The sequence below is a fragment of the Mobula birostris genome, chromosome 2 (genome assembly GCF_030028105.1).
Source record: "Mobula birostris isolate sMobBir1 chromosome 2, sMobBir1.hap1, whole genome shotgun sequence".
NCBI classification, from domain to species: Eukaryota; Metazoa; Chordata; class Chondrichthyes; order Myliobatiformes; family Myliobatidae; genus Mobula; species Mobula birostris.
The window spans coordinates 156,383,408-156,396,299 of NC_092371.1; the positions used below are offsets into that span (position 1 = coordinate 156,383,408).

The following is a 12,892-nucleotide window of genomic DNA, read 5'->3' on the forward strand; positions in this document are numbered from 1 at the left end:
ACTGATCTGTATTGAAATCATTTGTTACTCCTCAGCTAACTTCCCTAACTGATCCAGAAGTCCCTGTAATCTATAATAACCTTTCTGTACTATCAACACACCTCCAGCCGGCTCCCTTGCACGCTTTCCATCTGTGCTGGGTTGAGCGTCGAGCTAGCATCTCAGCCTTGTAAAAATAAGAAAGCCTGCTTAAAAAAAACCGTCATCATGACGGCGTGCCAATGACTCCACTCAGAGTTGAGGGCTTTCTTCTTCTTCTCTTCTACAAATGTTGCAATATTTTGTGCAGATTGCAAAGTACATTCATAGTTTCCACTAACTGTGAAAGTTTTATAGTGATTTCTATAATCTATAACCATGGAAAATGAACAATCCTTGCACAGATGCAATTAAATATTCAAATACATTTTGTGCACTGTAAGCACGAAGTACTATAAAAACTTGCACAGGATTTAATAAAATGTAAACACAGCATATGTCTACTGCCCTCTCCTGCTTGTTGATTGCCTACCACTAATCCTGCTGTTAATTGGCAAGGGCACCCTGGTTGGTGAGTCCCAGCACAATTCTAAACAGAACTCGGCTCACTATAGAAATCAATCCATCTGGCAGATGCAGCATGGATTCAGCAAAGGCATGTCCTATTTGACAAACCTACTGGAGTTTTTTTCAGGATATAACAAGCGTAGTGGATAGAGGGGAACAGATGGACATTATTTACTTGGATTTCCAGAAGGCGTTTGAAAAGGTGCCACATAAAAGACTTGTCCACAAGATAAGGATGCATAGAATTGAGAGTGATGTATTACCATGGATAGAGGATTGGTTAACTAATAGAAAGCAGAGAGTTGGGAATCATGGGTGTTTCTCTGGTTGGCAATCAGTGGTGAGTGGTGTGCCATAGGGGCCCACAACTGTTCACGATATACATTAACGACCTGGAAGAAGGTACGGAGTTTAGTGTATGTAAGTTTGCTGACAATACTATATTGAGTTGAAAAGCAAATTGTGCAGAAGCTATGGAGATTCTACAGAGAGATATAGAAAGGTTAAGTGAGTGGGCAAGGCTCTGGCAGATGGAATACAATGCTGGTAAATGTGAGGTCATCCACTTCGGAAGGAAAAATAAAGGAGCAGATTATTATTTAAATGGTAAAAAATTGTAGCATTCTACTGTACAGAGGGACTTGGGAGTGCTTGTGCATAAATCACAAAAGGTTGTTTTGCAGGTGCAGCAGGCTATCAAGAAGGCAAATGGAATGTTGGTGTTTATTGCTAGAGGGATTGAATATAAGAGCAGGGAGGTTGTGTTGCAACTGTACAGGGTACTGGTGAGGCCACACCTGGAGTACTGTGTGCAGTTCTGTCTCCTTCCTTGAAGAAGAATATACTGGCTTTGGATGCGGTGCACAGAATGTTCACCAAGTTAATTCCAGAGATGAGGGAGTCACCTGGGACTGTACTTGCTTCAATTCAGAAGAACGAGAGGAGATCTTATAGAAACATATGAAATCATGAAAAAGATAGATAAGATAGAGGCAGGGAAGTTGTTTCCACTGGTAGATGAGACTAGAACTAGGGGACATAGCGTCAAGATCTGGGGGAGTAGATTTAGGACGGAGATGAGGAGGAACTGCTTTTCCCAGAGAGTGGTGAATCTGTGGAATTCTCTGCCAATGAAACAGTGGAGGCTACCTCAGTAAATATAGTTAAGACAAGGTTGGATAGATTTTTACATATTAGATGAATTAAGGGTTATGGGGAAAAGGTAGGTAGGTAGAGATGAGTCCATGGTCAGATCAGCCATGATCTTATTGACTGGCAGAGCAGGCTACTCCTGCTCCTATTTCTGATGTTGTGATGTTCTTAGAACATAGAATATTACAGGCCCTTTGGCCCACAAGGTTCTACTCCTCCTCCAAGATCTATCCGAACACTTCCCTCCTGCACAGGCTTCCATTTTCCTTTCATTCATGGGCCAATCTAAGAGTCTCTTAATTGTCTCTAATGCATCTTCCTCTACCATCATGGGAGCGTGTCCCATGCACTCACCACTCTCCATGTAAAGCAACTTACCCTCTGATGTACCTGTACTTTTCCCCAATCATCTTAAAATTATGTCTCCCCATATTAGCCATTTCTGCCTTGGGTAAATCTCCCTGGCTGTCCATTACATCGATGCCTCTTATCATCTTATACACCTCTATCAACTCACCTCTCATCCTACAATACTCTAAAGAGAATAGCCCTCGCTCACTCAACCTTTCCTCATAAGCCTTGCTCTCTAATCAAAGCAGCATCCTGGTAAATCTCCTCAGCATCCTCTCTAAAGCTTCCTAACGTGAGGTAACCAGAATGGAACATAGTCCTCCAAGCACAGCACCGAGCCTGGGCCAGGGCTTGGCGCAGTACAGCTCCACCCAGCTCAGCACATTTTATGCCCCTCACAGCCTAGTCAAGGGTGCAATGTAGCATCGTCCATCTCTGCACAGGGCTCAGGGCAGCCCAACCCAGAACAGGACCACATACTGCACGGGGGCTTCCTGAAGCTAAACTGAAGCTCAACCCACATGTCAATGCCCAGAGTTACCAGCCGTCAAACTGTCAAAGAGAATGACATTCACATTCATAAGTAGTTAAAAAATACATACCATCAAAATTTTTAAATATGAACAAACATGAATAAGGAATAACACATCAGGAAGGAAATCCATTTCAATCAATTCAATTAACATTTTAAGAAGGTACATTACCATATACTTACCCTCTTACATAAAAGTTGCTGGTGAACACAGCAGGCCAGACAGCATCTCTAGGAAGAGGTGCAGTCGACGTTTCAGGCCGAGACCCTTCTGATGTCCTGACGAAGGGTCTCAGCCTGAAACGCCGACTGCACCTCTTCCTAGAGATGCTGCCTGGCCTGCTGCGTTCACCAGCAACTTTTATGTGTGTTGCTTGAATTTCCAGCACCTGCAGAATTCCTGTTGTTTACTTACCCTTTTCAGTTTTGTCTGCCCTTCACTTCGGGAGAGGATCACAATCACAATTCCTTATCCAGTTACTGGGAACCTACGGAAGTGCAACCCCCACCACTGGACTCCATGAGGAGACAACACTGGAGTACCATCAGGAAACCCCAGCAAATGGCTGTGTTGAGGTTCCAGAGCTAAACCATTGTGCAATATTCCCAAACTTCCGCAGAGTCACAGACATAAACAGCACCAGTCAGGCAAGGAACTGCAGGCATGTCTGCAGACTGCTCCCCACAGTATCCCCATAATCCATAGACAGGTAATATAAAGGAATGCTATACATGTTCAAATTGTTGAAGAACACATTATTACATCTACATGTCTTGTGAAAAAAAGTTAACATAAACCATTCACTATAATTGGTAACATTTTCGATCAGAACTTTTCCCACCACGTAGTCTCTTGCCTGGGGAAAAGCCTGCTCAAATGTGTGGTGGCCAGTAACCTACAAGGAGGCAGCCTTAATCCTGAACCTTATTCTCTGGAGATGGGAGTGAACAATGTGGGATCAGACCCATTCAGGGCCTAGGGTTAAGGACCAACACAGGATATGGTCATGAAATAATGCATGATGGGGTCAAGGAACTACCTGGGCTTGGAGTCCCACCCTTCTGTACTGTCCTGGTCTTCCTGTTTGCATTGGGTTGGGTACACAGTTTAAGGCTCATTGTTCGACCCACAAGAAACCGCAAAGTATAAGCCAGACCTGAATTACTGAACTTTGTGTTTTCCTTGAGCTAAGACAGGGTTGTGCTTGAAAAGAGTTATCAGCCCCTGGTGTGTTCAGTCATCTTTAATGTGTTCTCTTTATCATTTCAACTTCATTCATGTAATCTGTGATAAACTACACCAACAAGAAACCAGCACTTGCAACCCTATCTGTCTAACCCACTACCTGTTTCAGAGAACCAGCGAACTTCTGCTGGCAACTTAAGTTGGTAATAGTTAATGAATTCATATCACATTCCTTCCCTCCATTTTAGGGATGATACTATTACAATTAATGGGGATAAGTATAGATAACACTCTGGAACAGGGGAAATGTTATCAGAAATTTAAAAAAGGTTTACAATTTACTTGGTTGCTTCTTTCCTTCTGAGTCCTCTACCAACTTGGACAGAGCTTGCATTGAAATTTAACTTCCATGATATGAGACAACATATCCGCTACAAACAAATAAGTCAACCAAACCAACTCGACGGAAGTGCATCACGCGGACATAACCAAAATACATTTTTCAGTGTTGTTCCGATGCAGACCTACTAACCTCTAAAGAACTCATGGACACTGTTGAACCTGTTTCACTCCTTGATAATGCAGTATTACTTTCATCAAGTTCTGAAACAATGAAGTTCTTTACAGCGGACCGCGGTTCATATGGTAAACTCTGTTTGTGTTCTTGTGTGGTGAGATGCTGATCTAAATTGAAACTGATGTGATCCATCACAGGTGCACTTGTATTAAAATGCATTAACCTATCATGTGGCATGCCTTCCATGCTGATGTTTAATTTGCTTTCATCTTTAGCGATAGGTTGGACACTTGCTGAGCCTCTTGGCATTACAATGTAGTCACTCTCCATCATCCTCTCCTGGGCCTGAGCCAACTCAGCGTCCCCAGCTCTGAGATTGTCATCAGTGCATAAATAAACTGTCCGCCGTAGTTCACTGTTTTCCTTCTTTATACACTGCTCAGTCAATTCGTTCATTCCAATTGGCACATGCATCGTCGGCGGCTGCTGTATCAAAACTTTGGAAATCATATTTCCTGGGAGGGTTGAAAAATTCATGCTTTTGGGGTTGATTCCTTTCTCTTCTTCATCGTCATTCAGCGAGATCCTCGATAGCGTTCCTGTAATAGTTGCAGCTCGGCAGCTCCCTATATCCTTGTGAAGGACTGTGGGTCAAAGAATCATTCGTTAGAATTGAAAATTCAACAGCTGATAAATTATTCTAATTGACCTTGTGCTTTGGTCAAATAAATTAACCATTCTGTCACACTGTGTTTCATTTTCTTTCACCAAGTCAATTTGGTATTTTTCTTCATTGAAGGCAATATGTCAACATAATGATTGTTAATACTTTATTGCAATCTCATAATTAGAATGTAACTGTGCCGTTTATGTGGCTTGTTTTTGCGATTATAACATAGGAAAATGGGGTTTGATAGCTGGGAAAAAAAATCAGATCTACCTCGTGGTCACATTAATCGATGATGTTTGATATAACGTTTGAGGTAAATTAAGATGGACCATATTTATTCAAAGTACTGTACCACTCTCCAGCAATAATCCTTCAACAGTCAGTAGTTAAGAAAACAAGTAACACAGAACAGATTGACAAAACAAGAAACTGAACAGGTGTTGTAGGCTGAATGTAAAAGGCAAGTGAAGTTCGTAGACTGGTACTACCACATCATGCCTTGCATCTCTGTAAAATACTTCTACAAGCTTTATTATTCAATTTTGATTAAAATTAAACTGTGCAGTTGTATTGCATTGGTACAGGTCCATACCAACCATACTAATTCCATAAAGTGAAGGCAGGAAAGACTGCAGATACGTTTGCTGCGCCCTGTCTATCCTCTGGCTCCTCTATTGCCAGGGTGAGGCCAAAGGCAAGCTAGAGGAAGACCATCTCATATTTCTCCTGTGTTGTCTACAACGCAACGGTATGAGCATCGAATTGAATTGCCTGCATGCGCTCCGTTCCTTTCGCTCTCCATCTGATCCGTCCAGGTCCACCCATACACACCTTTCTTTGCAAAACTACTCCCAAACCCACTCTCACATATTCTCTTTCCATATACCACCTGGTTCCATCAGCCTTTCACCCACATACTCAACCCTCTTGGTCCTTTGTCCCCTTCCTCACTGTTCCCATTTGCCCACCATTCCTCCCTTCTCTGGTTCCACTTATGGCCTTCCTTTCTTATTAGATTCCATAATCTATGGTCTTTGTTGCCTCTACCTCCAGATTCTGTTGTTATCACCATCCTTCCTCCTTCCACTTGGCTCCATCTACCTATCAACTCTTCTTCACTCAGAAACATCTACTGTTTACTTGCTTTTGTCTCACCCCTCCCCCTTGTCTCTTTACGTTGGCTTTCTCCTCTTTACCCTCTTAGTCCTGATGCAGGGTCTTAACCTGAAATGTTGAAAATCCATTCATCTTCTCCAGATGCTGCTTGACTTGCCAGCAGCTTATTTTTTTTTTTGCAAAGTGTTACAAAGTGGAAATGGTGAGATGGGATTATCTGATCACGATTGATTCCATAACATTGACCCCAAACTCCATGATATTTCAAAGAATGACAGTAAGCCTGACGCCGAAGATACAGAAGTCTACTGGAGTTCACAAAATCTCCTGTGTGCCCTCCCCCTTCCCACCTCCAACTATGAAATATCCCAACACTGTTGTTTTCTGGACCCTTCTCCTTTACTCTATGCAGCTATTTTTAAGTGTACAGACTTGAAAATGGAGTTAGTATCCTCACCAGTAATCACATCATTTGAAAGTTTGATGCACCACTTGCCTGACCCTCCTCATTGTTGCAGTGGTCATCCATTCCCTCTTTGGCCGTACCGTAAGGCAGCTATGGTTGTGTAAGGTCAGTCCTCACAGCCCTGGGACAACACTGCAGGAGTCCCATGGTCAGTCCTAATCATTCCCTCTCCTCCAGAAATGTGAATGATCACTGAATAATCCAAAGTTATTTGTTCCAGTTTCCAGTCTTCAGAAAGCAATTCTACCCACCCCTGCATGCAACAAGCCCAATTTACGGCCAGTTAAGTGGCAAGTCACATTTGTTCCCCATGGTTACCTCTAAAAGGAGAGTGTTGAACCTTCTAATCTCGGCATTTAGTGGTGTTACCACCACTGAGTTCCACACCATATTTCTGAACATCTCCACTGACCAGAAACTCAACTGGAAAAGCCACATAAATGCCATTACTGTACGGGAAGGTTGGAGGCTCAGCATCCTGCAGAGCGATTCACATCTCTCCGATGTCTTTCCAGCACCCAGCAGGCACAATAAAGGAACACAGTGCACGGGTCTCTACATTCCTACATGCTTTAGTAAGTGAAGAAGCCGGAACAAAACTGTGCTCTTGATCGGTCACTCATCCACTAACTAAATATTCAGCTCTTCCAGCATCAACAGAGTGGCTGCAGTATGTACCAACTTCAAAATGCACTGTAGCAACTCTCCAAGGCATCTCAGAGAAAAGATATTAAGCTTGCATCCTCTACTTCCTAAATGAACATTAGCAAGAGTGGTGGAAAGCTAAAATTAGCAAATTCTCTTCTCTTACACTTGGAAGTACAGTTATTTTATTAGGCACACCTGTACACCAGCTCATTCATGCAAGTATCTACGCAGTCAATCACGTGGCAGCAACTTAGTGCATAAAAGCATGCAGACAAGGTCAAGAGGGTCAGTTGTTGTTCACACCAAACTCAGAATGGGGAAGAAATATGACTTAAGTGACTTTGATTGTGAATGATTGTAGGTGCCAGATGGGGTCCTTTGAGTATCTCAAAAACTGCTGATCTCCTGGGATAAACATGCACAATGTCCTCTGGAGTTTACAGAGAATGGTGTGAGTACCAGTTCTGTGGGCAAAAATGCTGTGTTAATAAGAGATGTTAGAGGATAACGGCCAGATTGGTTCAAGCTGACAGGAAGGCGACAGTAACTCGAATAACCATGCATTACAGCAGTGGTGTGCAGAACAGCATCTCTGAATGCATAAACATCGAATCTTGAGGTGCATAGGCTAGAACAGCAGAAGACCACACCGGGGGTCCACTCTTGTATGTAATATAAGTGGCCACAGAGTGTCTATCCAAGTTCCTTCCTTGTCAGTGGATCTACATCTTGGACCTCAGTGTTATGCAAGTACTTTGCACTTGACTACACAGTTAACTGCTTCTGTCTCAGGGACAATTAAAGAGGGGCAATAATTATTGGTCCTGTCAGATCAAATAATAATAAAGAATATGAACATCAGTGATATTTCTGGCATAAATCACTATGGCCATTGTACAAGATGTTTTTGAAACAGTTGTAGTTAACAGTGAACCTAATATTAAAAGATGGAGGCTTTATATCCTCTTTGAACTTCAGAATTGTCTTGAGAACCTAGCTGTGCATTCAGCTGTTCATTTGATCTCTACATAAGGAAAAGATTCAATATGGGCATTAACTCATCCTTTGAAGGATGATGGGCAAATTATTCATAAACTTTCCAAGATGTGTATTCCAAAATACGAGTTTCTTCCTGAATGGCTAAACTATTAGGGGGAGTGAGAAACACCATCAAATATGATAAGTGAATTCAATCACTTAAAGCAAAAATTCTGTACATATATTGTCTAAAATGGCTCTCATTTCAACATGTGACACTGAAAAAAATACTCAACTAACTGATGAGCCCACATCACTATGTGCATGGGTTAATTTTGTTTCATGTGACCAGAAGGCACTGTTCAAATGTATCTTAGCTGTGAATGACTTTAGATAATTGATTTATCCTGCATGCAGCAATCAGACTGTGTGATATTTAATATCTCCTGCAGTGATGAAAAGCTTGTGCTCACTTGTTCTCCTGTGTGCAACTGCATAACCTAAAAGCAAATGTCGATTCTGCTATCTCACTTGCAGCATAAGTAGGTCACACAAGTCCTCATACCTGCTTTGCCATTTGATACATCATGGCTGACCTAATCTTGTCCTCAGCTTCGCACTCCTGCCTTGCCTCTAACAACTAAAGTCCTAAAACAATGGTCTGGACCAAAAATCTAACTTCACTTGACTATCTGGCTTCTGCAGTCCTCTGGAATAGAGTTCTAGGCTTCCATTCCAAGCAGACAGAGTCTGAAGAATGAAGACCTGCATACCAATGCAAGTTAAAAGGCGTTGGGCAAGACCAATATTGGACAGTAGGAAAGCAGGTAATTGAGATAGCTTATTGTTAACATTAAAAGGAAGTATTGTCTGAGAATCAATGGAAACAGACCTGAATTTATTTCAGTAGAGTCATGAGGAATGAATAAATGTTTTGTCAATGGGAAATAATTCATATAAAAATATTAATAAAGTTAACACTTGAGGGCTTCTTAGTCGTTACGAGGCATAAAAATCAGAACTGAACATTTTGGGAAATTTAATAAATTCAATTTGTGCTTGAGCATTTATGTAACTGGAATGTTTTAAAGAGGAACTGATTAATTGGTATATTTTATTATCCTATTACCATGATGAGTTCACTCTATTTCTCATACTGACTTATAAGGTCCCTCCTGAAATAGGATGTTGGCTCAGCTTTTGTTGGCAGTTCCACAAGGAACTACGGGCATGGCTCAGTGAAGTACCAGTAAGCTTTGAGATCCCTGTGTAAATGTGGAAATCCCAAACTTCCTAGCCAAACTCTGCTGGCACTTGCTGGGTGGTGATCAGCTCTCGGACCCTGTGCCAAGTGAATAGCGATCACAGGATTGTAGTGAAGGAAAAGAAAAATATGGTATGAAACATTTTTTAACTTAATGGTTTAATTGATTTTTAAAAAATAATTTTATTAACTAAAATCTTCATTATGATTTTTTTAAAATATTTAAGTTTTAGCTATTTGAAAAATATTGACAGCTTTAATTGCTAGCAAACTGAGACATGTTTTTCTCAAGTGTCCAAGGTTTCCAATGGAGTTGCTAGGCAGGGATTGCTCTGATCTTGCTGAACTTCTGAGAGGGTGACCTGTCATTGCATGAGGCAAGACACCAGCCTAACTTCATACCTGACAAGAACCACACTACTTCAACTTCACAGGCACACGTGAAATCTCTATTATTCTTCCCAAAACAAAAGTGTGTGCTATATGTACTAAAAATAGTAAGTGTGTGAAAGGTATGAATTATTGCTGTATATCACTAGTTATATCAATCATCTTTTAAATAGCATGTTACTCAAAAAACACATAAATGACAGTTCTGACCTATCTACAAGTGCACTACAAGTATTCTCAATCCGCTTGAAGGTCACTAATTCCCAAGGGAGAAGCTGACAAGTGCTTTTAGCAAGGATGGGAGTTAGGAGAGCAGAATCAAAATGAAAGAATTTTTGACTCCCCTCTCTTGTGTTTACCTTCAGCATGCACTCACAACTTGTGCTTGTCCGTGTCAAACCACCAATGCCAATAACATCGCTGACAACACTTTCCCATAACAACATTGCTTTGAGTTTGACCTTTGACAGCTTGTTCTTCAACTCACCACCAAACATTCCACTCCATAATTTGAAAATATGCTTAGAAATTAAGAGCAGGAAAGATAGATCAGGGGTTCCCAATGTCAGGTCTGCTGACCCCCTTCTTAATGGTAATGATTAATGGGAACCCCTGATATAGATAACAACAAATGAAAGGTGACTTCAAATATATATAAAAAATCCAAATACAAGCAACCGTTCTACATGGTTGTAACGGAGTCTGATTTTTTGAGGGCATCTTCTATTTATGTGCCCAGAACTCTGGCTGGATATAAATAATGTTTGATGACCTTAGAGTATCACAATAACTTACTTCCGTATATGACAAAAATGCACAACCCTCCAAGTACTCTATTCAACATTAAAAAGATTCTCAACATTAAAAGGATTAGCATCCATGGATGAAAGTAAACTATATTGTTGCTGGTGTGGTCAGGGTCGTAAACACAGCCTTTTTTATCCATTGAACTGAAAGTTTCCAACATTTCCCTATTCAAACAGTGCAAAAGCCTCTGCCAGCTTGTGTCCACTTTGCAGGTTGGTAGGTAAACCAGCCACTATAAATTACACTTAGGAGAGCTGTAGAACTTGGGGAAATGATGGGAATGTAGGGAGCTTAAAACAGGATTTATGGTGTCTATAAAAAATATTCACCACTCCCCCTGGAAGTTTTCAGGTTTTATTGTTTTACAACATTGAATCACAGTGGATTTAATCTGGCTTTTTTTGACAGTAATCAACAGAAAAAGACTCTTTCGTGTCAAAGTGATAACAGATCTCTACAAAGTGATCTAAATTGATTTCAAATATAAAGCACAAAATAATTGATTGCATAAGTATTTACCTCATTTAATAAGACACACCAAATCATCACTGGTGCAGCCAATTGGTTTTACAAGTTACAGAATTACTTATATGGAAATCACTTGTGTGCAGTTAAGGTGTTTCATGCAGTAAAAATATACCTGTATCTGGAAGGTCCAACTGCTGGTGAGTTACTATCCTGGCAAAAACTACACCATGAAGACAAAAGAACATTTCAAACAACTCCGTGAAAAGGTTATTGAAAAGCACAAGTCAGGAAATGGATACAAGAAAATTTCCAAGTCACTGAATATCCCAGTTAAGAATATGGCGCAGCTGAAAATCTGCCAAGAGCAGGCTGTCCTCAAAAGCTGAGTGACCGTGCAAGAAAAGGAACAGTGAGGGATGCCATCAACAGACCTATGGTAACTCTAGAGGAGTTACAAGCTTCAGTGGCTGAGGTGGGAGAGACTGCGCATACAGCTGTTGGCTAGGTGCTTCAGCAGTTGCAGCTTTATGGGAGAGTGGCAGAGAGAAAGTCACTGTTAAAAAACTCACATGAAATATTGGCAAGAGTTTGCCAGAAGGCATGTGAGAGACTCTGAGGTCAACTGGAAGAAGGTATGGTCTGAAGAAACCAAAATTGAGCTTTTTGGCCAGACTAAATGTGATGTTTGCCGTGAGCCAAACACTGCACATCATCAAAAAGACACCTTCTCTACAATATACAAGAAAATCCCAGAGGAAAACCTGATGCAGTCTGCAAGAGAACTGTGACTAGCGAAAAGATCTGTTTTCCAGCAAGACAATGACCAAAAGCATAAAGCGAAAGCTACACAGGAATAGCTTGAAAACAACAAAGTTAATGTCCTGGAGTGGCCAAGTCAGAGTTCAGACCTCAGTCCAATTGAGGATTTGTGGCTGGACTTAAAGGGTTGTTCACTCATGATCCCCATACAATCTTTGACAGAGCTTGAGCAGTTTGTACAGAAGAAGACTGGGGAAAAATTGCAGTGTCTAGATGTGCAAAGCTGATAGAGACCTACCCACACAGAGTCAAGGCTGTAATTGCTGGCAAAGGTGCATCTACTAAATACTGACTCGAAGGGTGTGAGCAATTATGCAATCCATTATTTTGTGTTTAATAATTGTAATAAATTTAGACCAATTTATAGGAATTTTTTCACTTTGATGCGAGAGTCCTTTCTGTTGATCAGTGTCAAAAAAGAGCAAAAAAAACCCCACTGTGATTCAATGTTGTAAAACAATAAAACATGAAAATGTCCAAGGGGGGTGTGAATATTTTTTATAGGCATTGTGTATAGAATTTGTGTAAATAGGTTCTTGATAGTCAGCACAGACTTTCTGCTTGTCTCTGTACTCAGCTGTGTGCCAGTAAAATATGGTCCAAAAGTGGCAACAAGGTAACGTAGTGGTTGGAGTGACGTTATTACAACACCTGTGACCTAGGTACTTTCCTGACACCATCTGTACGGAGTTTGTACATTTTCTCTGTGACTGTGTGGGTTTCCTCTGGGTGCTCTGTTTTCCATCCACATTCTGAAGATGTTCAGATTAGCAGGTTAATTGGTCACGTGTAATTGGGTGATGCGGACTTGTTGGCCTGAAAAGGTCTGTTATCATGCCGTACCTCTAGGTTTTTAAAAAAGCTACTGCTGTCAAGACAACTATGCTTCAAACTCTACTAAAATGTTACAAATGGGCACTGCATTATATTTACCAAAATATAATTATATTTTGTAGTGTGCTGCTACCACAAAACAAATTTC

The 12,892-nt window shown here is 41.0% G+C and overlaps 1 protein-coding gene across 9 annotated transcripts in view; it reads right to left on the minus strand.

Moving 5' to 3' along the window:
• The window catches only part of adgrb3 (adhesion G protein-coupled receptor B3), an 817,113-nt gene that overhangs the window by 35,121 nt on the left and 769,100 nt on the right, over positions 1-12,892 (minus strand). For all 9 annotated transcript variants that reach the window (XM_072250523.1, XM_072250502.1, XM_072250515.1 and 6 more), the window contains one exon: positions 4,300-4,928. In XM_072250523.1, coding sequence (XP_072106624.1) covers positions 4,300-4,928 — 629 coding nt within the window. The remainder of the gene's footprint in view (positions 1-4,299; positions 4,929-12,892) is intronic.